The sequence below is a fragment of the Chionomys nivalis genome, chromosome 10 (genome assembly GCF_950005125.1).
Source record: "Chionomys nivalis chromosome 10, mChiNiv1.1, whole genome shotgun sequence".
In the NCBI taxonomy this organism is placed as follows: domain Eukaryota; kingdom Metazoa; phylum Chordata; class Mammalia; order Rodentia; family Cricetidae; genus Chionomys; species Chionomys nivalis.
In genome coordinates this window covers 52907347-52933369 of record NC_080095.1, presented here as the reverse complement: position 1 = coordinate 52933369, position 26023 = coordinate 52907347, and the positions used below count along the sequence as shown (strand labels likewise).

The 26023-nt window shown below is 42.3% G+C and overlaps 1 protein-coding gene across 2 annotated transcripts in view; it reads left to right on the top strand.

Annotated features, from left to right (window-relative positions):
• Kiaa0586 (KIAA0586 ortholog) overlaps nt 1-23806 on the top strand; it is a 92505-nt gene extending 68699 nt beyond the window's left edge. Inside the window, exons 24-26 of one of the 2 annotated variants that reach the window (XM_057782984.1) lie at nt 1052-1194; nt 1356-1464; nt 23157-23286. In XM_057782984.1, the coding sequence (XP_057638967.1) occupies nt 1052-1194; nt 1356-1419 (207 nt within the window). In that variant the 3' untranslated portion in view covers nt 1420-1464; nt 23157-23286. Of the gene's footprint in view, nt 1-1051; nt 1195-1355; nt 1465-23156 lie in introns of both variants that reach the window. The other variant, XM_057782985.1, reaches the window with a different exon arrangement.
• Nucleotides 23807-26023: the final 2217 nt, after the last annotated feature.

Here is a 26023-nt window from a genome sequence, read left to right as displayed (position 1 = left end):
CAAGGAAGAAAATTAAAATATATTATAAAGATTGCTTATGGAATAAAACATATAGGGTTTGTTGTTGCTAATCTGTGTTCAAGTAAAGATCAGAAAAAGCTAATAAATATGCTAATAGTGTCTGTATCAAAGAAAATATTTTTTGATTAAGAGGCAAGAACTTGCTGGATGTGAAAGCAAAAGCACTGCTTATAAAAAAGAGAATTAAAAAATTAGTTTACCAAAAGTAAGAATTTCTATTCCCCAGAATAAGAATTTCTCCCCCAAATACAGTATTAAGAAAATAAAAACACAAGTGGTAGAGTGGGAGAAAAAGGCAAATCCAGAGAATAAAAATGAACTAAAGAATTAAATAGTGAACAGTGTAATTTAAAATGAACAAAAGATGTACGAGCAGTAAATGAGCGTGCATCAGAGACTAGAAATGCAGGTCAAACCACAGCAAGCTGCTGCTGTACTCATTAGAAAGCCCACGTCCCGGGGCTGCCGTGCATTTATTGGCAAGGACGTGGAGCAACTGAGCTCTAGTCCATTGCTGGCTGGGAACACGAAATGATACAGACATAGAGCTAACACGTGGCCTACGCATTTTACTTCCCTAGAGAATTTAGAACAGATGAGTGCCCATAGAAACTTTATATTTGTAGTAGCCCCAAATTGGAAGCCATACAGTGTTTCTCAAATGGTGACTGGACAAAGTGTGTTAGGTTCTGTACTCTAGAACACGACTCCTAGTGCGCTGTGAGTGTAGGGACTCTTGAGATGGACAATACTTTACTTGATTTTTTTTTTTTGACAAAAATTATGTTGAGTAAAAGCTAGAGCCTTCTCCCCACAAAAATATATCCTCAATGATTCCATTTAATAAAACTAGCCAAATACAGGAATGAACACTTGTAATTCTAGCACTCATGAGGTTGAGTCAGTGGATCACAGATTTGAGGCCTGTGTGGGCCGCACAATGAGACCATGTCCCAAAGGAAGAGGGGAATTAAAAAAGAAAAAAAGAAAAAGAAAGAGAAAAACTAGAAATCAATCTACTCTGTAACAGAAAATGTCCCAGGGGTTGGCTTTGAATGGTGGGAGAGGATGGATGGCTGCCTCTGCTGAACCCACTCTCGCTGCATTTGCCACTCGGAACCATGTGTGCCATGGCCGCAGCATCTCTGCATTCACTGAGGATGCTTCCAGGAGGTGTGGCCCTCTTCACACGCTCGCTGTGCGTTAAGTCAGATGACAAATCAGCTCTTTGAAAGCAAGCCAAATTATTAGATGTTTATATAATATAACCAATTTAACTCAACACATTTTTAACTTAAAAATAATATTATGGCTTTATTTCTTAAATTCTTTAGTATCAGCAAAAGCAAGACACAGACATTAAACAAGTGGAACACAAGCCAGTACAAAGACATCTAACCAGTATAAGAAATAAATTGGACAGTTCACTTTCACAGCGGCAAGGTAAGCTATTGTAACAAATAGTGATACTTTATTTAATATTTATTAAATATATTTATCAGATTAAACTTGTCCTGAAAATGAGCATATAAATATATAATGAAAATATTTTTATATGAATCTCACCCTTGTCTCTGGGAGTTATTTCTTTTATTTTTCTCTCATTTAGTGTATTTAGATGGAGAACCTAGTACTTGACTCTGAGATTTGTAGCTTTTATATTTAACCAGCAGCCAGTATTCCTAAGTGGGTTTTAAAACTGTTAGGCACTGTTTTTCCTTTCAAAGTTACTGCTATTAATATGCCCTGTTAAGGCCGTTTAGTGTTATATAGTGACGTGGACCAGCTCTGGAGCTTAAAAACAAGTGGTTCTCACATTGCATGCCGCTCTGTGAAGTTTCCCGTGCTCTTGTCAGCAGTAAGGCGTTTGGTGTTTTCTTTCTGTTTCTGCGAGGCTGTTGGCCTTAAGTTTCATGTCCCTACCTGCTTGTTGTTCACGTTTCAAGTAACCTAGGTTCTGAAGTGTAGGTCACTCTGCACCTAAGTGAGAGGTCCTAAGATTGCTCTGCATGTAGTTTGGGCTCTCACACTTATGTCTCCCTCTGTTCTGTTGCTCCAGCCTCTCAGGACTCTACTCCCTGATCATTTTCTTAAATCAGCATGCAGAGTAATAGGTTTCATTATGTATAGCATCTTCACACATACTGTCTTGTTTGTCTGTTTGGGCTTTTTAACCCCCTTCCCTATTCCCCTTTTCTCCATGTTGGTCTCCTTCCTCCTCCCAGTAACTCGCTATGTGCCTTCATAGCAAATGCATTCTGTTATCTTCTTGTTGTCTCTTTTCTACCTCCTCCTCTCCTATGAGACTTAATGTTCAGCGTCCTTAGACGTCAGGGAAATGCCAATTGTAACTACTTCTTGAGCTTCCGTCTCACTTCACAGAACAGTTACCGAGAAGATGAGTAAGCAGCAGACTGGCAGGAATGCAAGGGAAGAACCACCCTTACCTACCACTTGGAAATCAGTGTGAGGTCTCTCACAAAACCAAATATGCAACTTACCGTGTGGCTGAGCCATACCATTTTTGTCCTTACACGAAAAGGACCTTGAAGTCAGCACATCAGGGAGATACTTACCCCTCCCTGTGTATGCCCTCAGCGTTCACTGTAGCTAGGAGAGTGCGCCAGCGCATTTGTCCACTAGCAGATGAGCGGCTGTGAGAACAGTACTTACACAGTGCGGCCTCACATCCGGCTGGAATGCAGGGTGGAGGCCGGGGAGACGCCCGCCCGGTTGAGATGCTTGCTGCAGGAGCGTCAGGACTGGAGTTTGACCTCCCCTCCGCAGTGCAGCCAGATGGGCCAATGAATGCTGACTCTAGCACTGAGTGGCAGAGATAGGAGAATCCTGGGGACTCATTAGCAAGTCACCCTAGACGGCCCAGCCTCAGAAAATAAGGCAGAGGAGAGATTTAAGGAAAACATTCTGACCATGTCAGTTTCTGGCCTTCCCCACAAATACACACCAGTTCACACCAGCACACTCACTCCCTGTCCTACACACACTACAGAGAAAAATGAAATCATGACGTTTGCAGCAGAGTGGACAGAGCTGGACCTTACTAAATGAAGTGACCCAGACACATACTCTATGTTTTCTCCCATGTTGGGAGCTGTGAACCCCCAGATCCTGAATTTCTTGTAAACAACGTGTTATGCTTGCAGCTGCTCTGAGCAGGAGACCCTCAGGAGTTCCTGATGGCAGGGGAATGGTTTCTGGTGTGTTTGGTTGGGGCGTGGCTATCTGTTAAGGATCTCTATATAAGCAGCTCTGGTACACAATATCGGGAGGCATTCCTGTTTCAAGGATGACCTGTGTCTCTGTCTGTGAGTCTTGGTGTGTTTCAATCTCCAAGCCCTTGCCCAGCTCGCGAATGGTGCTGTAGTGCAGATGCTGCAATACAGGAGTAGTGCTGTACTGTCACGCAGTGCAGGCGAGCGGTGCACTTGCATAGATCACGATTTTATATATGTCTCAATTACTGTTGTATTGCTGTAAAAAGACACCATGACCAAGACAACTCACAGAAGAAAGCACTTAATTGGAGTTAGCCCGTTATCATCATGGCAGGAGGCTTGGCAGCAGGAGAGCAGGAGAGCAGGTGTGGTCCTGGGGAAGGAACTGAGAGCTGCCTTCTGATCCACAGGCAGAGAGGAAGACACTGGGCTGGCCTGAGCTTCTGAAACCTCAAAGCTTACCCTAGTGACACACCTCCTCCAATAAGGTTACACCCCTAATCCTTTTTAAATAGTTCCACTAATAGGGGCTCAAACATTTTAAACTTAGGGGCCTACAGGGACCATTCACATTCAAACCACCACAGTATGTGTATATATATTTACATTTTGAATTTTTTTTATGTTATGAATGTTTTACCTACATGTAAATCTGTGTATCATGTTTGTGCCTGGTGACCCCTTGAGCCCAGAAGAGGGCATCAGGGTGTTAATCCCCTGGAACTGGAGTTACAAATCATTGAGCTGCAGTATTGGTATTAAGAATCAAACCTAGATCTGCTGGAAGAAAGCAAGTCTCTTAACTACTGAGCTATCTCTCTAATCCCATTGAATATTTTTTTTATGTACCACACTAGTGTTAAATTATATTTTAGAATCTAATGAAAAGTGACCTATTTTGGAAGATCATAAATTTAAAGCCAACCTGGGGTTACATGAAGAATTTAAGGTTTGGTTAAGCCATATAGCAAGATCCTGTCTCAAAACACAACAACAAAATGTTGTTAATAAAACTCTTCTGATGATGATTTTAAAATTATGGCATTTATAGATATGAGCAAATAAACATTCCTAAGATAGTAAGACTTGACTCACGGGCTGGAGAGATGGCTCAGTGGTTAAGAGCACTGCCTGCTTTTCCAAAGGTCCTGAGCAACCATATGGTGGCTCACAACCATCTGTAATGGGGTCTGGTGCCCTCTTCTGGCCTGCAGGCATACACACAGACAGAATATTGTATACATAATAAATAAATAAATAAATAAATATTAAAAAAAAAAAGACTGACTCAGAGCCCTATTGCATATTGTGATCATTTGTGGTCAATATAATGCAGCAAGTTTTTTTTTTAATTTTTAATGTCTTAAAATTGAAAATTTTGTTTTCTTGATGGATCTTATCTATAACAAGCAATCATTTCCATAGGGAAATGTCTTTGGTAAGATTTTGGGCCTGCATCCCAGGTAATGTGACATTGTTTTCAACTACAATGTATGTGTGTGACCAGAGCATAGCAGTTATATTTTTGTTGACTTATTGCTATGTTATTCAGTAATAACTAGCTGACATTTAATATGTCAGTAAATTTCACTATAAAAACAAGAGAAACCAAAATATTTGCTAATAGGAAACTGTTGTTTTACAATACAGTTTCACTTTATATCCCTGGCTGGCCTGGAAGTTGCTATGTAGACCAGGCTGGCTTTGAACTAGTGGAGATGCACCTGTGTCTATCTTCTGAGTGCTGGGATTAAAGGAGTCTGCCACCATGCCCAGGCCAGGAAGAAGTTTTACTTAGAAGTTACCAAAGGTGAGCTTAGTGTTTTTGCATCAAACTTTATATCTAATAAGAAAAGATAGCCAGACGCAGTGGTGCATGCCTTTAATTCCAGTATTCAGGAGGTAGAGACAGGGAGATCTCTGTGAGTTTGAGGCCAGCCTGGTCTATATAGTGACTTCTAAGACATTCGGAGATACATAGTAGGACCCCGTCTTGGAAGAAAAAAAAAAGAAGGAAAGAAAAGGTTAGGTAAATAGGTCTGTTTGAACTTTGACTAAGACAAAACCCAGTAGGCTTTAAGTAAGTCATTTCCATAGATATAAAGTATCACTCCACAGTTGATATCTATCTCTGTACAGAGTATTCTTGAGTGAACATCATTGTCTTGGCACATAGTCAGAACCTTTTCCCATAAAATGTGTGCACTTGGTTTATTTTCCCCCTCTTCTGAAATTCTAAAACATTTCCAGACATTTCAGAGAATAGGAGAGGCAGAGGGCCAAAATATTCCCTGGGGCCCTTACAACCTTGTGACCTTGAAGGAATTCAGTCCTACCTCTTGTGCACAGAAGTCTTGAAGACAAGGAATTTGCCCCATCACAAAGGAATCAAAACCACATCTTTTCTGGCAGTAAATGTTTCTTAGATTACTCAAATCCTAATTATGGCTATTTAACAGTGGAGTTACCATGTATTTTACTTAAACATTTGAAATCTCAAAGTCCATCCCCAGTGACACACTTCCTCCAAGGCCACACCTACCCCAGAAAAGGACACCCCTCCTAATAGTGTTACTCCCCCATGACTATGCTCTTATGGAGTCATTCCTATTCAAACCACCACATCATCTTTGTGTTTCAGTTTATGTGAGGATATCTGCATACAAGCTGGAGTGTAGCCTTATGAGGAAAGACACTCTTCTCTGGAACATTCATCGGTTTTAAAACAGATGATTTTTTTTGTTTTGTTTTTAAAGGAAGTTAAAGATTTATTTATTATGTATATAGTGTTCTGCAGTATGCCTGCAGACAAGAAGAAAACACCAGGTCTCATTACAGATGGTTGTGAGCCACCATGTGGTTGCTGGGAATTGAACTCAGGACCTCTGGAAGAGCAGCCCAGTGCTGAACTATCTCTCTAGCCCATAGACGATTATTTTAACTTCAGTTTCTGTATGAAAATTTATGCCTTTGATTTAAAGAGGGGGAAATACAGATCATCTAGGGAAAAAATATACAGTAAGTCAGTTCTTTAAAGAATGAACTAAATAGAAGGCCAGAGAGATGGCCCAGCCATCACTAAGCCTGGCCTCTTGAGTTCAGTCCTCAGGACCTGCATGGTGGAAGGAGAGAACCAACTCCCGAAATTTGTCCTTTGCCCTCAATATGTGTGTGTTGTTTGCACACACACAGCAAATGAGTGTATAATAAAAAGATTTAAGGAGGGGTGGAGAGCATGCATAATATATTATCTAGGATAGAAGTGAGCATGATTATGTCCTTTAAAATGGACAGAGTGCATAAAGGATTACATGAGAATATAATAAGCCATGCAGGTGGAGGTCAGAGGACAGTTTTCAGAAATCAGTTTTCTCCTACTGTGTGGTCCCAGGATTAGACTCTGGTCAGCAGTTTGACGGCAAGAACCTTTCCCTGCGGAGCCATCTTGCAAGCTCTCCAAAACCACTGACGTAACTGTGTATAGATTGACAGCATCTCTCTCTCTCTCCTCTCTCTCTCTCTCTCTCTCTCTCTCTCTCTCTCTCTCTCTCTCTCTCTCTCTCTCTCTCTCTCTCTCTGTGTGTGTGTGTGTGTAATTAACGAAGTAAACAGCCCTAGAGAAAACTGTCTCTAGGGCACCTAAACCAAGGGTTGGAATTGTCACTGCTGGTAACTACTCTCCAAGTGTGTCAGGGTCTCTTACACAGCATAGCCTTCCTCCACAGAGATTAACTACAGTTACAATTTAACATGTTACCAATGCTTCTTTAGTTTTCTGGATTTTTGAGACAGGATTTCTCTTTGTTAACATCTCTGGCTGTCCTGGATAACAGTCTGCACTTCAGCCAGGATAGCAGTCCATGACTGCCTGTTTGCACACTGGGAACCAGGAGGGTTGTTTCCTTCAGTTCAGCAGCAGAGCAGCAAGGCAGCAGTGGGCGTGGACTCTGCTTGCAGTGCTAGGCACTTCTGGGTTGGTCTTTGGTGTCTGAGGACAGTGCTTCTAATCTGAACAGATGTGAACTTTTCTAATTATTTAAAACACAGATTCCAGGCTTCACCTTGACACTGCCTAATGTGGAGGCCAGCTTTGCTGGTGCTCCCAGTTCTGATTCAGAAGTGGAGCAGCTGACTGACTCCGTTGGTTTCTGTGACTTCTGTGCTTCTGTTGTAGACACAGAATAGAGGCAGTGCAGTCAGGAGTCAGGCCACCTAGGTTCACACCACAGCTTAACCTCTCTGCTTTTCTGATCTAGAGTATCATACATGCTTCATTAGGTTGGTATGGTCATTAGAGAACAGATTCTCTTGTTATAAGACAATATAGAAGACACATATTAGGAACTAAGGAAGTAGTAGCTATAATTAGCATGACTGTGTGGAGGAAATTGCTCCTCTTTTCCCCACTTACAATGTCAGCTGCTCCTTTAACAGGTCGGAATTGAACCTGTGCTAGTTCTGAGCTCTAATGTTGGTGCCAGAGTGCCAGCAGGATCTGTGTTCTGTGTGACTTTAGGCAGGTACATTGACTTTCCATGGCACATTTGTTCTTCATGAGTGATTTTAAGTCATGGCTAGCATGTTTAAATTTATATTGCTATATATACATACTGGATTCTTCACAGTTCCCCTTTGACTTGTACAGTGTATAGTTAGATCTCGCAAAGTTGACTAGCAAGGATGCCTTTCATGCTATAATCATATCTGTTGGCAGGCACTATTTTTAGTAAATTGTATTCTGTCAGCAATTCTCCTGTGTGTACATATTTTATACACGTGAGTGCATGAGGGAGGCTCCATGGGGAGACTAGAAAATGCCCTCAGGTGTCCTTACTTCAGCTAGGCTAACTGGTTAGAGAGCTCTCAGGATCCGCCCATCTCCACCCTGTCTCTGGCATCATTGGCCACATCCAGCCTTTCTGTAGGTGCTGGGAACTCAGCGTGTGCAGCGAGAACTGAGCCATCCTCTAGTCCCAACTCTCAGGTTTTTAAATCCAAAGAGAAAGGGATCATTCAAGGCTGAGCAGGCATGTGTAGACTGTGGCACCCTGGTTCAGACCGCAGGTGAGTGCGCCCTGTTTCAGACTGCAGGTGAGTACACAGGAAAACATTGAAGAACTACGACATTTCTCAGAAAAACCACCTCAAAGTTCTAATGACAAAAGGCAACACAGGAAATGTCTTTAATAAAAAGTTCTTTCTTAAAAGATGTTAGCATGGAACCACAGTTATACGTAAATTACTTTAAGCTGGAGCACCAGTTGCTTGTAAAATTCATACTAGAGCAGTGAAACTGAGTGCGTGCATATGTGTACACGCGTGGGGTGGGGTGCAAGTGCGTGCATATGTGTACACATGTGGGGTGGGACTATGCGAGCAGAAGGGTGGGAGGGAGCTGAACCACCCAAGGTTACACTAAGTCCGATTGTCAGCTCAGAAGCCACAGGGGGGACACGAGCACGTCTTCCTGTTACTGTAATTGCAGTGATGCTTTATTATCTATGAACCCAGGAAAGTACTTAGGTAGCAGGTTAGTTCTCTCGGGAGCCTTTCATGCCATCCTAACTTAGGCGGCCCTGGAAGTCTGTGTTGGGTATTTTCTAATTACTGTGTCAGCGTGCTCAATCATCTGACTGTGCCAGTTTCCTGAGAGAGTGTAGTTTGTATTCCTCTTAAAGAAGAGCACAGAATTAGTTTCTGTATACCCATTATTTCTGTGGTACTGCAAAATATGTATATTCTGCAATTGAAATATTTATTTTTGCCAAACAACAACAAATCCCCCACCAAGGTCAACACCACTTCAAACTGCAATTAATGAATATAAGAATTTGGAAATGAAAACTTTGTTTAGTGTGAGGAAAAACCATTCTCTCAACTGTATCCACACAGCTTCTTGTTTGTGTCAACTGAGGGTGACTGTGTCTGCTTTCTGTGAATTCTCTGGGGCAGGGGTCTGGCTTTGTTGAATGAGCCGATTGTTTTCCTTTGTGTTGCCCATCTTGTAAGTGCCCATCTGGTTTGTATCAGACTGTTTTCACGGCCAGCAAGTGCTGCCTTCCCTTACCCTGCACTCTGGGGCTGTGTGCGGCGGACAGCCGTGCCAGCAGGGCCCGTGCAGCGGGGCCTCACAGCTTGGAGCTGTTATCAGAGGACTGGTGATGCAGAGCCTGGACGGGCCTTATTCCCATTGGTGTCATGTGCAGGAGCAGAAACTCAGCCTCCTTCCCCGTGCCTGAAGCTTACAACAATGGCAAGCTCCCGTTTTAGGACGTGGAATGTTGTTCTTATTTTCTAGTGGCTTCCTGTGTGTGAAAGCTCATTTTTCATTCTTTGACTCCTCTAAAAGTTACCAGGTCCAGCCCTAGGGAGGAGATACTGGTCACGGTGTCAGATTTAATTTTTGTTCTCAAATTTAGTGAGAAGTGGTTAGTGTCGCAGAAATCACCATTAAGACAGCACAGATGATGCCATGGAGTTTTAGTGATAATCGCAAGCCATAGTTGGTGAGAAATTTTCATATTTAGGAAGGGGCTGCATCTCAGAAAATAGGTTTTCTGTCTGTAGATTATATAAGCTTTAGCTCTAACTTTGCTTTGTAAATGTTAGTCATTTTGCCTTCAGCCCCTGTAGCTGCCAAATGTCACTTATAAGAACATTGCAATTGGGGCTGGAGAGATGGCTCAGAGGGTAAGAGCATTGCCTGCTCTTCCAAAGGTCCTGAGTTCAATTCCCAGCAACCATATGGTGGCTCACAACCATCTGTAATGAGGTCTGGTGCCCTCTTCTGGCCTGCAGGCATACACACAGAAAGAATATTGTATACATAATAAAGAGATAAATATTAAAAAAAAAAAAAGAACATTGCAATAGAGACGTTTTCCTGCAGTCTGTGACCGGGTTTAGTATTGTCAGTTGAAATCACAGGAATTAGTGTAGAGTAACAGTGACAGTTATGTTCGAGTGTAGTTACAGTATCATCCCCCAGCAAAATGTTTTGCACAAAAAGTAAAGCATGTGTACAGAACATATTAAGATTTCAGAAATATTTCTGGATTAGTTAAAATTAGTTTGTTTTTATTTCCTTCTTGTCTTTTTTCTTTTATAGTTTGTTTTTAATTACGTCAAGTAGCTAGTTGTCAAAGTTTAATGGATAGTAAATTGTGTGAGAATCAATATGGCAAAAGTAATAACTCCTCTTTGCTTCTGAAGGGCTTGTGCATACTACGTTAGAGTTTAAGGGAGCATTTGGTTGGTTGGTTGGTTTGTTGTTTTTAAACAGGGTTTCTCTGTGTAGCAGTATCTATCCCGGAACTCGCACTGTACACCAGGCTGGCCTCGAACTCAGAGATCCACATCCCTCTGCCTCCTGAGTGCTGGGATCAAAGGCGTGCACCACTGCCTGGCAGAAGCTCCTGTTTGTATTCAGTTTAGCAGTAACAATGTTAAGTCATCATTAGAAACAGTTAAAAACGCAATTGTATTCCCCCTAATTGCTGAAGCTAACCTCTTGGTTTTTCCCAGTTTTAATTTTTTCTGTATGAATGACATATATGCACAGAGAAAGAGTACTGTAGCTCGAGAAAACAGCCCAGCAGACCACACTTGCGCAGCCAGGGTCCCACTGCAGAGAGCCGCGTATGGCCCCAGGGTCCTTAGTTCCCTCTCTGTCGTATCTTCCACCCACAAGGATGCAACCACTGTTCTGACTTCTGTTACTTTTTTGATTTTGCACTTTATGTAAATGAAATAACACAGTGTGGGTGGCATCTTTCACGGGTGTTATGTGATGTTCTACTCTTGGTTTTCTTTGGGCCACTACCCGGCTCCCAGACACATCCCATGCGAATACTTCTCTCAGTTAAAGACTTGTGGCCTTAGCTCGGCTTGTTTCTTGACCACTTTTCTTAACTTTAATTATTCCGTCTACCTTTTGCCTGTGGGCTTTTATCTTCCTCTATTTCTGTATACCTTTCCTTTGCTTCTTTCTCTGTAGCTTGTGGTGTAGCTGGGTGACTGGCCCCTGGCATCCTTCTCTCCTTGTTTTCTCAGAGTTCTTCTATTTATCCTCTCTGCCTGTCAGCCCTGACTACCCTTGCTCCTGCCTCGTTATTGGTCGTTCAGCTCTTTATTAAACCATCAGGTGTTTTAGACAGGCACAGTAACACAGCTTCACAGAGTTAAACAAATGCAGCGTAAACAAAAGTCACACACCTGAAAATAATATTCCCCAACACATAGGCAAATCTATTGTAAACTTTTAAAGAGTCTTTTCTTTTTAAAACTGTTATGGCATGCTTTTTTTCTAAAGAGTTGTCTAGGAGGAATTTGTTTTAGGAGCTGTCTCACAGGCTCTTGAGCCAACAGGAAGTCCGCCGTAGATAAAGCTGTCTACTAAAACATGGTTTCTCAGTTCCCAACCAGATTTTAATGATGGAATGTCCCTCTAGACATTCTTGCCCCTAAAAGGCAGGCAGACCGTGTCATAACAATGCAGAGTAATGTATTTACGTACTTAACTACTTTTTAATGAGTTCCAATAATTAAATGTACATTATTAAAGTAAATCATGGTCTGTATTGAGAGTAGATGGTGAGTCGTCAATTTCCTGAATTAACCAGCGACTTCTTGGCAGTTGGATAAAAGCTTTTGTGTTACCAGATGTACCTACTTAGACACAGAGCCAGCAAGCAACTTAATTCAAAAGATTGCTTGTTTTAAAACACTAACATTTTTAATGTATTTTTAAATACCGTATTAATAGTCTTAGATTTTTTGTGTGTGTGCAAACTCAAATTTGTATTAAAAATTAATCTTTCTTGAGTGTCTTTAATTTTGTCTCCTTATTTGTTTTAAATTCTGAACATTCATTTCAAAATCCATGCTTTGTTTTAGGAATGAAAAAGTTTGTGTTTTGAGAGGCTTCTTCCATATATCCCTGTTATATAGTTAAGACTTGTAGGCGTAATTTTTGTCCTGTGAACCAAATAACCACACAAGGACTTATCAGTTATAAATGCTTAATCTGTAGCTTACTCTGGTTACTGACTAGCTCTTACAACTTAAATTAGCCCTTATTTCTTATCTAAGTTCTACCACATGGCTCACAAAGTACCTTTTTTTTTTCCCAACACTGCGTGTTCATCTTGCTTCTCCCTGCGGCTTCTGTTGATTCTGCCCTTTTCCATCCCTGCACTCCCGCCCCCCCCCCCCCCCGTCCACAAGTCCCACTTAACCTCTTCCTGCCCAGTTATTGGCCATTTAGCTCTTTATTAAATCAATGAGAGCAGCACATCTTCACGGTGTACAAAAAGATTGTTCCACAACACACAGCCCTGCAATTTTGTTTAACAGTATTGTATGATAGATTGTTTTGTTTTAGGTTTTAAAAACTGTTTTTGTGTGGTTGTTTTGCCCATATATATGTGTGTGCACCATGTGCCTGTTGGCTGTCCAGAAGACATTAGGTCCCCTGGAATTGGAGTTGTGGATAGTTGTAAACCACCATGTGGTGCGGGGAATCAAACCTGGCTGCTCTCCAAGAGCAGCAAGTGCTTTTAACGACTGAGCCACCTTTCCAGCTCCTTTTAATTTTTAAAGAAAGAGAGAGAGAGAGTTGGTGGGTGGGTCTTGTGATGCTGGAAATGTGGTAGGCAAGCCCCATACTACTGAACTATACATATTTGTACCTCATACTTTACCTTACTTTTAATTAATATTGTAAGGCTACAAGACTGACTGATTACTTAAAAGACTAAAGTTCTGAAATAAGGTGTTTGGGAGAAGCCAAGTACAGACAAGTGGTCCATCCCAGGAGACCCCTGTGTGCCTTGATGAAGCACTTCAACAAGATGCTGGCTTCCCTAGCCCAGAGTTCCATTTCCCAATGTAAGGTCACTAGCTCTATTCCATGCTAGCTTCAGTCCTCTATATAGAAGCTAGCAAGTCTGTTCCAAGTTATACTCACGGTATAGATGCACTTATGCATTATATAACTCACTTTCCAGTCAGTACTACCCACTGAAAATTCCTATAGAAATGTATGGATCAAATAAACATGTCATTCATCCTTTGACTACAATACCAGGACATGTTGATTTTTTTCCATTTTGAGCAGCAAGATAAGGCGCCTACAAGCCTGGCACTGGCTCTCAGATTGCACAGACCTGACTGTTAGGTTATCTTTCCTCTTGTAATCTTGAGCTGTAAAGCACAGTAATCTCTCCAGGATGCCAGCTCCTAACACATAAGAGCTGTAAAACTACTTGTCAGAATAGATTGCAGTCAACTCCAGCACTGACACGATGGATTATCTTATTGTTGGTGGTATTATTATTATTATCATTATTATTTAATGGATTCTTCCTTAGTTTGAGTGGAGAGGTATTTTGTATTTTTTTAAAAAAGAATTCTCTCATTCTTTCTAATATTAAAGTTTTTTATTTATTTTTATATTTTATGTGTATGTGTATTTTGTCAGTATGTGTAAGTGCAGTGTATATGCCTGGTGCCCTCAGAGGCCAGAGAGGGTGCCAGAGCTCCTGGAAGAAGAGTTGCAGATGTTTGTTGAGCCTCATGAGGTGTAGTAGGAGACCCTTTGAAGGTCATGTGTAGCAAGTGCTCTTAACCGTATGTCTTAGTTTGTGTTTATTGCTTCAAAGAGACACCATGACCACGGCAACTCTGATAAGGAAACACATTTAGTTGAGGGGGATCACAGTTTCAGAGATTTAGTTCATCCATTATCATCATAGTGGAGAGCGTGGTGGCATGCAGGCAGACATGCTGGAACTGAGAGTCCTCCTTTACTTAGAGACAACAGGAAATCAACTGACTATGACACCAAGGGAAGCTTGAGCAAAAGAGACCTCAAAGCCTGCCTCCATAGCGACACACTTCCTCCAACAAGGCCACACCTCCTAATAGTGCCACTCCATTTGGGGGTCTTTTTTTTTTTTTTTTAAACCACTACATTCCACTAAATTCCCTAAAGGCTTATAACCATATCACAGTGTAAGAAAAAAAAAATGTATGCAGTTCAACTTCAAAAGTCCCCATAGTCTATAACAGTCACAAACTTGTTTCAAAGTCCAGTCTCTTCTGAGACACCTGGCAATCTCTTAACTGTAATCCCCTATAAAATCAAAATCAAAAGGCAGATCACATACTTCCAACATATATGTCACAGGATTTGCACTACCATTCTATAATTCTGGGAGGGGAGCATAACAAGAAAATAGTGGACCAAAACAGGACCGAAAACCAAATGGGCAAGCTCTAAACTCCGCATCTCCAGGTATGACGTCAGAATGTGCTTCAGCTTTGTTGACTGCAACACACTTCTTTCTCTTAAGCTGGTTCCACTCCCTGTTAGCAGCTCTCCTTGGCAGGTATCCCATGCATCTCTAACATCTTGGGTTCTGTAAGGCAGTCCAGACTTCAATTTCACAGCTTCACACAGTGACCTCTCTACTGGGCCTCCATTCAGGGACACCCCTACCCCTATACAGCAGCTTTATTCCATAACTCCTTTCTTCTGTCCTTACCCCTAAAGTCAGAGTACTGTGGCCAAAATGTCCAAGTCCTGCTGCTTGTGAACATGGCCCCTTCATTCGGTTACATCTTCACGAGCTTTCTTTCCTTCTCTCTCTAAACTTGGCTGTCCTGAAACTTGCTCTATAGACCAGGCTGGCCTCAGACCCAGAGATCCACCAGCTTCTGCCTTGCCAGTGCTGGGATTAAAGGTGTGCCCCACCACACGCAGCTCCTAGCTTTTCTTTAATTCCTTTCCACAAGTTGAAAACTTAGCTGGATGGGCAATTGGCCTGATATCACCACTCCCTTTATTCCATTTCTTAATCCATTTTTCTCCCTGAACACAGGATTTAGCCCCATTCCCCTCCTGGTGCTCTTTTCTCCTCAAAAGTTACTCTCTGGAATTTACCCTGCTCAGCTTGCTTCTTTTCTTTTCTTTCTTTTTTTTTTTTTTTTATTTTTTTGATTTTTCAAGACAGGGTTTCTCCGTAGCTTTTTGGTTCCTGTCCTGGAACTATCTCTTGTAGAACAGGCTGGTCTCGAACTAACAGAGATCCGCCTGCCTCTGCCTCCCAAGTGCTGGGATTAAAGGCATGCGCCACCACCGCCCAGCAGCTTGCTTCTTTTCATTATGAATCTTCATTAGAGTTACGGCTAATAACCACATAACAGAGTCTCTACTAGGCTGTTTTAAGGTTTCCTATATTAACAGAATTAATCCAAAACTCTTCTGCCTCAGGCAGACTCTTTGGACACGAGCAAAAAGCAACCACTTTCTTCACCAAAATATTACAAGAATGATCTCTAGGAACATACTAAAATTCTTCTCCTCTGAAACTTCTTGAGTCAGCCCACCATAGTTCAAATAACTCTTAACCCCACTGTCTTCATGCTCCTACTAGCATAGCCCATCTATCAGTGCCTAACGCATTTGCCGCTTTCCAAATCCAAAGTATCAAAATCTAAATTCTTCTAAACAAACAAATGGTCAGGCCTATTACAGCAATATTCCAGTCCCTGGTACCAACTTCTGTCATAGTTTGGGTTTTTATTGCTGTGAAGAGACGCCATGACCGTGACAACTCTTATAAAGAAAGTATTTCATTGAGGGGGCCCATTTACAGTTTCAGAGGTTCATTCCATTATCATCATGGCGGGGAGTATGGTGGTGTGCATAACGTCCACCTGGAATTCGTGTGGACTGAAAGCTTAAGCAGCAGCAGGATGGCTTAGTGACTGAGGCTGCTCCCTGCTGGTGACCTGAGTTCAGTCTCCGGGACCATGGGGAGGAAGGAGAGAAATGACTACCAAAAGCTGTCCTCTGACCTCCACACATGCCCCCAACACACACACACACGCCAAAATTTTCAAAGAAGCTTGAGTGGCAGCTTTTTTTTTTTTTTTTTTTTTTGGTTTTTCGAGACAGGGTTTCTCCGTAGCTTTTTGGTTCCTGTCCTGGAACTAGCTCTTGTAGACCAGGCTGGCCTCGAACTCACAGAGATCCACCTGCCTCTGCCTCCCAAGTGCTGGGATTAAAGGCGTGCGCCACCACCGCCCGGCTGAGTGGCAGCTTTTTTGAATCCTAGAGGAGATGATGAAAGGAATACTGATTGTACTCTATGACACATTTTCTTCGTTACTGCTCAGTTCCAAGGGTTTGTTTGAAGCAACAGTTGGTGGTTGTCGACTGGCTGTATTTTGAAATGAAATTCACTTGTATTTCTCACGTACCTTACTTACCTCAGAGATTGGAGATTATTTTACACAATATTTTTAGTGCACATGTACCATGGCCTTGGTCACGACATGCTGTCAGATTTTGCTTATTTTTGGAGCATTTTGGTTTTCAGAGCTTGGATTAGGAAATCCAAATTGTTTCACTTTTCTCTGCTTTCCTTCCTTACCATGAAAAGAGACCCCGTGGATTTTTTGAATTGCTCTTCCCTTGGCTCAATGGTACTGTTTCCCTTTGCTGTCTTAGAACAGGTTGTTTCTAGCAGGGTGGCCTAAGCTGGCTAGGGCAAGGGGAGAGTCTAAACTTTTTTTTGTGAAGTCTTTAGGTAAGGGAATGTGAACTATAACCTCCTAAGAAACAGCTCATGAGTTTCTTTCCTTTTTTAAAAATTGGGTTAATTTTGTGTGTGACTACAGTTTGATGCGTGGCTCTCTGCTTCCTCTTCCGTCCTTTTATAAAGATAAACATCTGTCAGGCAAGGCCCTATCTGCTGACAGTCATTACATTCATGTGTTTGACTTCCTTCTTTACTTTGAGGGCACCTGATCAGGCTTCTGTTGACCCAGTTTTATGAAAGGAACTATGGGAATGAATGATTTGGCCTGAATTCTTTTTTTATGAGTAGGAATTGTGGTTATTTCTATGCTTAGCTGGTTTTTTACTGGGAAAAAGGTTAAAACGGTGTTTTAACATAGCTTCACGGACGCTGCAGGCAGGCCACAGGGTGGGCCCAGTTTGTGTCTTGTCTCTGTATGTACGGGTGAGATTGCTATGCTAAAAGCCTACAATTTGGGGCTCTTAAGGCTTTTTCCACTTTCTTACCAAGGCTTCTCTCTCATAATGAACACAGTAGAAATGCTGGCGCCCGTTTTTTACTCTTCTACGGTGTGTGCAGAGTCACCCAGAATTAGGAACCTTAGCTCTCTGAGGTACATTAGGGGACAGGGAAGGAAGCCTTTATCCGTTTGAAAGTTTGTAAAATGCTGAATTCAAAGCCGCAGGTGTGGTGGCCAGAGCAGTGAGGGCAGTGCTCAGGAGAATTCCATCTGGGGCAGGTTATTTGTTGGGACAGGATAGTGTTTAAACTTTGAAGTCAGTTTTAAACAACATGAAGCAGCTGGAAGCTGGCATAAGAAGAAACAAACCCTTCACGTTAACTGTTGCTGTCAGAAAAGGGATCGGAGTTGTTTCCACAGGTGCCTGGGCGTTCATTTTTCCTATCTGAGCTACCTTATTTTATCTCACATTATAAATTTTGGGATAAGCATTTGTCAATTCATTTGAAAAACAGAAGCAGTAATAAATTCAAGAATAGTAGAGCTTGTATGTCTGAAACATACTTTAGAATAAGATACTGAATGCTAGTCAGGTAGCTCAGCCTTTAGAGGCTGAGGCTCACAACCAAGTAGACACAATAAGATATCATAACTATTAAAATACCCCTTTAAGGGTGAGAGATAAAATGTGACTAGTGATTCTGGATAGTGAGAGCAAAGCAAACATTAGCCATGACACGGAGTGTCATATAACCAGCCAGCCCGTCAGCACATGTAACATTTGTTCTCAAGCACTGATAGGGCGTTGTAAAACCTGCAGGCTGGGTTAAGTATGTGAGGAGAATTTAATGCAGCAGGAGAGTTTAGCAGCTGCTTTACACAAGGGATTGAAGGAGGAGCAGTTGAGACCAAGGTGAACAGGAAAATGCTTCCAGAGCCTAATAAAACACTGCTCAAATGCTGTAACATTTTCAGACAACTGGGAAGCCACTGCGTTGCTGGGAATAGTTGCTAATTTTGAAAACAAGATCTGGAGTATGAATGCAAAAACACTGCTAGAAGAGCCCATAGGTCCTCGAGGAAGAAGTCTACTTGATTTCAAGATCCAGTATATGTCTAGCATCATGCTAGAACTTAGTAGAAAGCAGACCCAAATGCGGCAGCCCTTGGCCCAGTGGAGCACGCATTTAATAGAATGGTAGACTCAAAAGCTAGTTGGTCTGGGTGTAGTGGCGCACTGGGGAGGCAGAGGCAGGCGATCTCTGTGAGTTTAAGGCCAGCCTGATCTATATAGTGAGCCCCAGGACAGCCAGGGCTATGTAGAAAGACCCTGTCTCAAATGCCCAAAAAACAAAAGAAGCTTGTGAACCTGCTGTGCTAGTCACTCAGGCAACAAGGACTCTTAGTCCCTCTCCTAGCTCTTGAGGAGGTGACAGACACATAAGGACTAATGACAGTACAGCTGGTAAATGGTGCAGTCAAGTTGCACCCAGTATTGATCAGAGAGACAGCTCCTGAGGTTTTACCATTCGTGCTGGGAAAAGTGCAGAGGGTGGATTCAGTTGCTCCTGCATGGGGGCAGTGAATGAATGGCTTAAAGGAATAAAATAAAACGGAAAAAGAAAAACGTGAAGTTGAAGTTATAGGAGGTAGGGAGATCTGGGAGAATTTTGGGGTGACTATGGTCAAAATACATTATATGAAATGTTCAAAGAATTAATAAAAAAGACCTTTTAATTGGGTGGTCACAGACCCTTTTAAGATACTGAACACTGTGCCTTTCTCCTCCCCAAACAGTGCCTAGGTGAAATAATTTTCATAGTTATATGGTGTTCATTCCCCTGGGCTAATTAGGATCCTCCGTGGACCTGGATTAAAGATTCTTACAGTTGCTTCTTTTAAACTTTATTTTTAATGGCCAGTTTATAAGAAACTAGTCTTTATTCACAACTAGAAAAAGCCCAGATGGTGGCAGTCAGAATCTTCCATGGCACAGTCGTCTTGTAGGTGACCATCATTCATAAACGTGCCAGGATGAGGCGTCCGTGAGGCTGTTGTCCTCTTTGAACTGCCAAGAAAAAGGCTCTTTACCTCAGTTGTTTGTGAAGGCAGTGCTTTGTTTGGGGTCCTCCTAGCTTTCAGGAAAGATCTAATAATGGGTCACCAAAGCGCTAACATTTAGACCCATCATCCACGACCTGTTGATGAAGTGGGTTCTCTACCCAGAAGTACATGCACTAGATACATGTATATCTAATATGCATTAAAAATCCTGTATTGAGCCCGGGTGGGTGGCACACACCCAGTACCTGGGAGGCAGATGAATCTCTGAGTTCGAGGCCAGCCTGATCTGCATAGCGAGTTCCAAAACAGCCAGGGCTACACAGAGAAACCCTGTTCTGAAAAAACAAACAAATAAATAGTTATTTTTGTGTTCATTAGTCCTAAAAATCCAGCAACAGAGAATGGAAAATATTTATGAATTTTTAATATTTCAAAGCAAAATTTTAGTATTTTGAATTTTATAAGTATATTAAATTATGTCTCTGGATGTGTCAAATCTAAGGTCTGATTCTGGCATCTTGAGCTCAGATGCACGCCTGGCCCTAATGAGACACTGCCTAGTCCTGGGATCAAGGAGTCATCTTGTAGTCAGGCCTAGAAACAGCTGTTGAAACAGTGACATCATAGTGTAATAATGACACAGCTGGAAGCTTTAAGTTAAACTTGAAAGCACCAAACTACAGGTAATATCGGTAGAACATGGGCATGTGCTCTAATGGTGATGTAGTAGGCTCTCTGACCGCCGTTACCGGGGTTGAATGTTAACCTTTTGTCTGTTAGCAATAATCAAGTGGTGCTTTTAAAAACATTCCAATTTAAAGTTCTCTTTTAAAGTCCTAAAAAGTGATTATTTAAAAACTTATGAACTTGAAATAATCTTCTGAAGATGTTTATTAACAAATAAAATGGCACATTTTATTGATGCAATCTTTATTTAAAGTGATGGTGTCCCAGAGTACTTTTCACGCAGGGTCTCGTAGCCCAGGCTGCACTCTAGCCCCAGCCCCAGCTCCTGAGTGCTAGGATTACAGGGTTCAGCAGCATAGCCAGTGTGTGAAACCCAGGATCTGTGCGTGCTGGACAAGCACTGTACCAGACTGAGCGACCGCCCCAATCCTCTGTTTTGTTTTCTCACTAGTTTCCATGTGACATTCCTATCATTTTCCCTAACGCAGAGTTCCTTCTATAGCCCTCCCCATGGGACTAGTGTCTGTTGGAATGGCCCCTGGTCAGTTACCCAGGAGTAAACTAACTTAACTGAATGTGGTTTCTATGTTCCATTAGCATATATAACACCTGAGATAACCCTGCTTAATGCTCACCAAACTCTTTGAGGCTCTGTCATAGTTAAGAGCTAGGGTCAGAAAATTGATGTGTATATAAAGCAGTTTTGTTCAGATAACAAACTATTTGGCATTAGTTTGGGATAGCTGAGTAATTTTGTTTTGTTTTGTTTTTAAGACAGGGTCTCTCTGTGCAGCCTTGGCTGTCCTGGGACACTCTGTAAACAAGACTGGCCCGGAGCTCAGATCTGCCTGCCTCCACCTCCTGAGTACTGGGATTAAAGGTGGCCTGCACCACAATTCCCCGGCTCTTTTTTTAAACAGGAGTTGACCCTGCCCTCTGCAGGACTTCAGAGTTCACCATTCTTTCAGCCCAGTCTATAGTTGACCCCAGGACACACACACAGTGCCCCTTGGACACAAACTTAAATCTGTTCTTTTCTTCTCCTTTGTTTTATTGCCTTCCCAGCTTCTCTTAAGTCCCAGCTCAGCTGCCCCTTGCACATGATGTTTTGTTTTCTTATTTTTATTTTTTTTTAAGACAGGGTTTCTCTGTGTAGCCCTGGCTGTTCTGGAACTCACTCTGTAGACCAGGCTGGCCTTGAACTCACAGAGATCCGCCTGTCTCTGCCTCCTGAGTGCTGGGATTAAAGGTGTGCGCCACCACCACCAGCTCGCACATCATTTTAACTAAGCCCCTATCTCTACCATGACGTTAGGAGCATTTTGAGAACGGGAGTTATCTTTTCATCCTTGCATCCGCCCTTTGCCATCTTAGTTCCGTATATGCAGCAGGGTCATACAGCTGTTTAGGTCAGCATACACATATGACAAGGTCAGCTTAACGTCTGTCTTGTTCATCTTGTTTGTCCCACAGAATCTTTGTTAGAATCAGATGATGAGAGAAAGGTTCTTAGAAAATTCTGTGTTGGTATTTAAGTATAAAGCCACAACTGCAAGAAACATGACTTGTCACTTGGCAATTTAGAATTTTTAAAAAGTCATTATTGAACAATTTAACAAGCAATTTTAAGCATATAGATAAGAACAAGGTATGCATATAAAGCGGTTTTATTCAAGATAACAAACTATAGTTTGGGATAGCTGAGTGATTCAAGGAATGGAGTTCCTCTTCAGGCTGCTTGGGGAACTAAGGTTGAGTGGAGCAGTAGAGCTGTAGACTCGTCAGTGCTGTGCTAACTTGTGACGTCACTACACTGTGCTACCGGATATATAAGTTGGTTTCCCTGTGTAACAGTCCTAGCTGTCCTAGAACTAGCCCTTGTAGACCAGGCTGGCCTCGAACTCACAGGAATTCACCTGCCTTTGCCTTCCAAGTTCTGGGATTAAAGGAGTGTGCCACCACCACCTGGCCCCTATAAATGGTTTTAAATGCAATTTTTAACATTTCTTCATTTTGATGTTCTATTCTTATAGGTCTAATACTGTTTGCAATCCATCGAGTAGACTGCTTTCCCCCATATTTAATTAGATATACAGAGAAGGGGAGAATCACTTTACAGAATGAGTGCTTACTAGTCAAATGTCACTACTATTTGAATGACCACTCAGCATATCTCTTGGACAGCGTGTGCAAATGGTAACTAATAGTGTAGCACTGCTGGCACCGTCAGTAAGCAGTCGCTTACAGTACATCCTGAGCCGAGAGTCGGTTGATAGAAGAAAGAGGAAAAGCAAAGAACTTTGACAAAGATGGACTTGGATTTGGTGCTTCAAATTCACCACCCTCTTCCTTCAGCTTTCCCAAGAGCTAGGGTTATAGGCCACTGCCATGACACCTGGGTTCAAATGCTTCTTTTGAAGTCCATCTTACTGCAAGCTGTGACAGTGGCTTCCAGTCACTCATCGTCAACAGGGACAGCAGGCTCTGTTATGGGCTCAGTAGGGACAACAGGCTGTTACGGAGACAGTGGCTGTCTTAGCACTCACCATAGTGGGATGTAGCGGTTTGGAATGATGCCAGCAGTGCTGAACTCTGTTGTTGCGGCTGTTCTTCCATTGCTCTCTGCCCCTCTATTTTACATGAAGACACTGAATTTTAGAGTGGTCAGGTGACTCACCACAAATGGCAAGGTCAACAAGTAGCAATCTGACTTAGTACTACAATATTTTATTAACTTTTTGACAATTTCACACATAGATTTGTGACAATACACCCATCACCCTTTTATCTCTTTTTCATTCCTGCTGACCACTTTCTTCTTCCCAGCTCATCCCCCTATTTAAACTTAGTGGGGAAAAAAAAATCTCAATCTTATGTATGGTACCACAATTTTTAGTGCCTATTTCTTTTGTAAAATATTGCGTCTAAGAGATCCACAGTAAAAGGAAAAGCATGTTTTATCGCTGACATTTTGAACAACATGAGAAGAGACATTTCCTGTGGGCAGTCCTTATTTTCCTGTCTCCTGTTCTGTTTGGAAAGAGAACACCATCTGTGGTCACAGAGTGCTGGTGTTGCTGAATGCCTTTTTCCTTTGTGCAGGTGGTGAGACAGTCCCACTCTTCACTGCGCACACGTCACCTGCCAAGATGTCTGTGACTCTGCCCTCTGCGAACCTTGACAATTGCTCTCAGTCCCCGAGCACCAGCATTGTACAGGGCGACGAGGAGTCCTCGGGGACAGATACCTTCTGAGCAGGAGGGAGCCAGCACAGCGTTGATGAACACACGTCACTTTGCTTCAGATCATTCACCTAGACTCTTGGTTTGCCTTTGAGCATATTTTTTTGGAGAAAAAAATTTCTAATATTTTATTAAAATGAAAGTGTTCTTTAAATATTTGGTAAGGCTTTTGAATAAAGTAAATGTAATTCACTGAGTCTGGCTACGAGTTGTTTCTCAGAAGCCAGGGGTAGCATGGAACAGTTAAAAGAGCATAGCTTTTGACTCTGAGAATTTATCTTGTAGGTGTGATTGTCTGTAAACTTACAAAGTCCAAGGTTATCCATCCTAACATTTTTATAGCAATTCAGGGTAATTTAATGTCTGTCCACCAGGGCCTAGATGAAGTGATGACACATTTGCATATTGTGCAATGTAGTTCTAAAAAGAATTTTCAGATGTGTGTATATTGATATGGAATTCCTCTCAAAAGGAGAAACCTACGTTTTTCTAATTTTTGAATAAAAATAAAGTCTTAACGGTTCTTATGATGTACTTAGGCATCTCTATAAAAATTGATGTCTGTCCACCACAACCGCGTTGTAAGTAGTTCTGTCCAGGTTTACTCCTATGCATTGTTCTGCCATCCACCTCAGATCTTTCTGGAATAGGAAAACTACTCATTTTTGTCTCCAGGGGAAGTGACTGATGGCTAAGAAGCAGGAGTCAAGGATGACCATAGGTGTGCTTCATCCACCGCAGGAAAAGTAATGGTAAATGAAGCTGTTCTGTGTGTGCCTTACGTCTGCTCTGTGCACCTTTATACTGTTCAAACTTGGTTACTCCTGTGCTGTTATCTTTCAAAACATCGGTGCACAACTAAAAGAGAGTGAAAAAGTGCCAGGCGGTGGTGGCACACACCTTTAATCGCTGCACTTGGAAGGCAGAGGCAGATCTGTGTGAGTTTGAGGTCATCCTGGTCTGCAAGAGCTAGTTCCAGGACAGGCTCCAAAGCTGCAGAGAAACCCTGTCTCAAAAAATAAATAAATAAATAAATAAATAAAAAGCTTTGTAATTAGGTTTAATTCTTGTTCCCATACCTGCTGGTTCTGTGATAGGTAAATGAGCCAGTTTTTGTCAGTTGCCTTGAGTTAATACATTTAATAATTATTTTTGAAGAATAAATGATTTGTGATAATGCATTTGTTGGGGTGGTAAGTATTGGGGGTTGTGATATGGGATTCCCCTCTGTATGCTGTGAATACCGTTGGTGATTAAAGAAACTGCCTTGACCTGTTGATAGGGCAGAACTTAGGTAGGCAAGGAAAGCTAAACTGAATGCTGGGAGAAAGGAAGCAGAGTCAGGGAGAAGCCATGGAGCCCCACCAGAGACAGACATGCTGAAACCTTTCTGGTAGGCCACTAGCCTCATGGTAAACTATAAAATAATGGAGATAGGTTAATTCTAGATGTAAGAGTAGCTAGCAATACACTTAAGTAATTGGCCAAGCAGTGATTTAAATAATATAGTTTCTGTGTGGTTATTTGGGGGCTGAGCATCCGGGAACCAATAATCAGCCTCCTTACAACAGGGTTGGGCCAAGCAGGCATTGCCCAACACAGTACGTGGTGCCGGATGGGTGTGCAGTAAATGGTATCCCTCTTATCTCCCTAATACCTGTATCATACCTCCTCTTTCGAAGGTTTAGGGGTCATCACGGAGCAGAGGGTGGAAAGATTCTAAGAGTCTGCTGCAGTGGACGACCAAAGTGAAATGGTGTGTTCCAGACAGGGCGAGGCATTCACACAAATGAACTCACAGTGGTTGTGACTACTGCATGTGCAAGACGTGTGCAAAATAAAGCCAGACAAAATCCCAGCATGGAGGGGAGTGGTGGACACAAAGGCCACCGTAGCTGTGGAGCTGTTGGCAGTTGATGGTTGCTGGGAGAGCAAGAATCAGTTTTCTTCAAGGATGCGGTCCCCAAGAGGCTGCCTGCACTCAGTGGACAGAGCAACACTAAGTGGACCAGTGGGTTTAAAACAACAGAAACACAGGGATTGAGAGAGACTGGTTGGCCCAGTGGGGAAGGAACTGGAGATGAAATGGGGTGGGGGGCAGACTTTCAAAACATTACAAATGCATTTATTATATTCTCAAACAAAAATTTACCTTCCTCCACTAGTCTTTTCTGTCACCACTGAAATTCACACACACAGCAATTATAGTCACCGTTTGCCTTTCCGAGCAATGTTTAAGGTTATTTAGCAGGTCACCCCCCTTGCTGCACAGTAGACCCTTAGGGGGCTTCAGAAAGAGCTAATGCCTGGGCTACATACCAGGGATTCTGGTTTAATTGACCTTGGGTGAGGTCCAGGCAATGGTATTAAAAGTGAAAAAAGATCTTTTTAGACGACTTTGGTGTACACTCAAGGTTGAGAATTACCGAAGAGCAATTTAGAATTCCTTTTGCCTCTAGTAGGGCCCAGGGTCTGGGGAGTTCTCGCTGAAGTTAGAAACCTATGCAGAAAAGCATATGGGCCTTCGACATGCCCCTCCTCTTAAGTCACGGCTCCTCAGACCTCTCTGAGGTATTTGGTTACTGAAACGCTTTGGGTTTCATGTGAGGACTGTTTTCTTTGCCGGGGCACTGAAATAGAGTTTCTGCTTAAAATAGATTCGTTCAAACGGTGAGAAGAAGCATGCTGCTCTGTGGACCGTGGCTTGTTTTCGGTGCTCACACACCA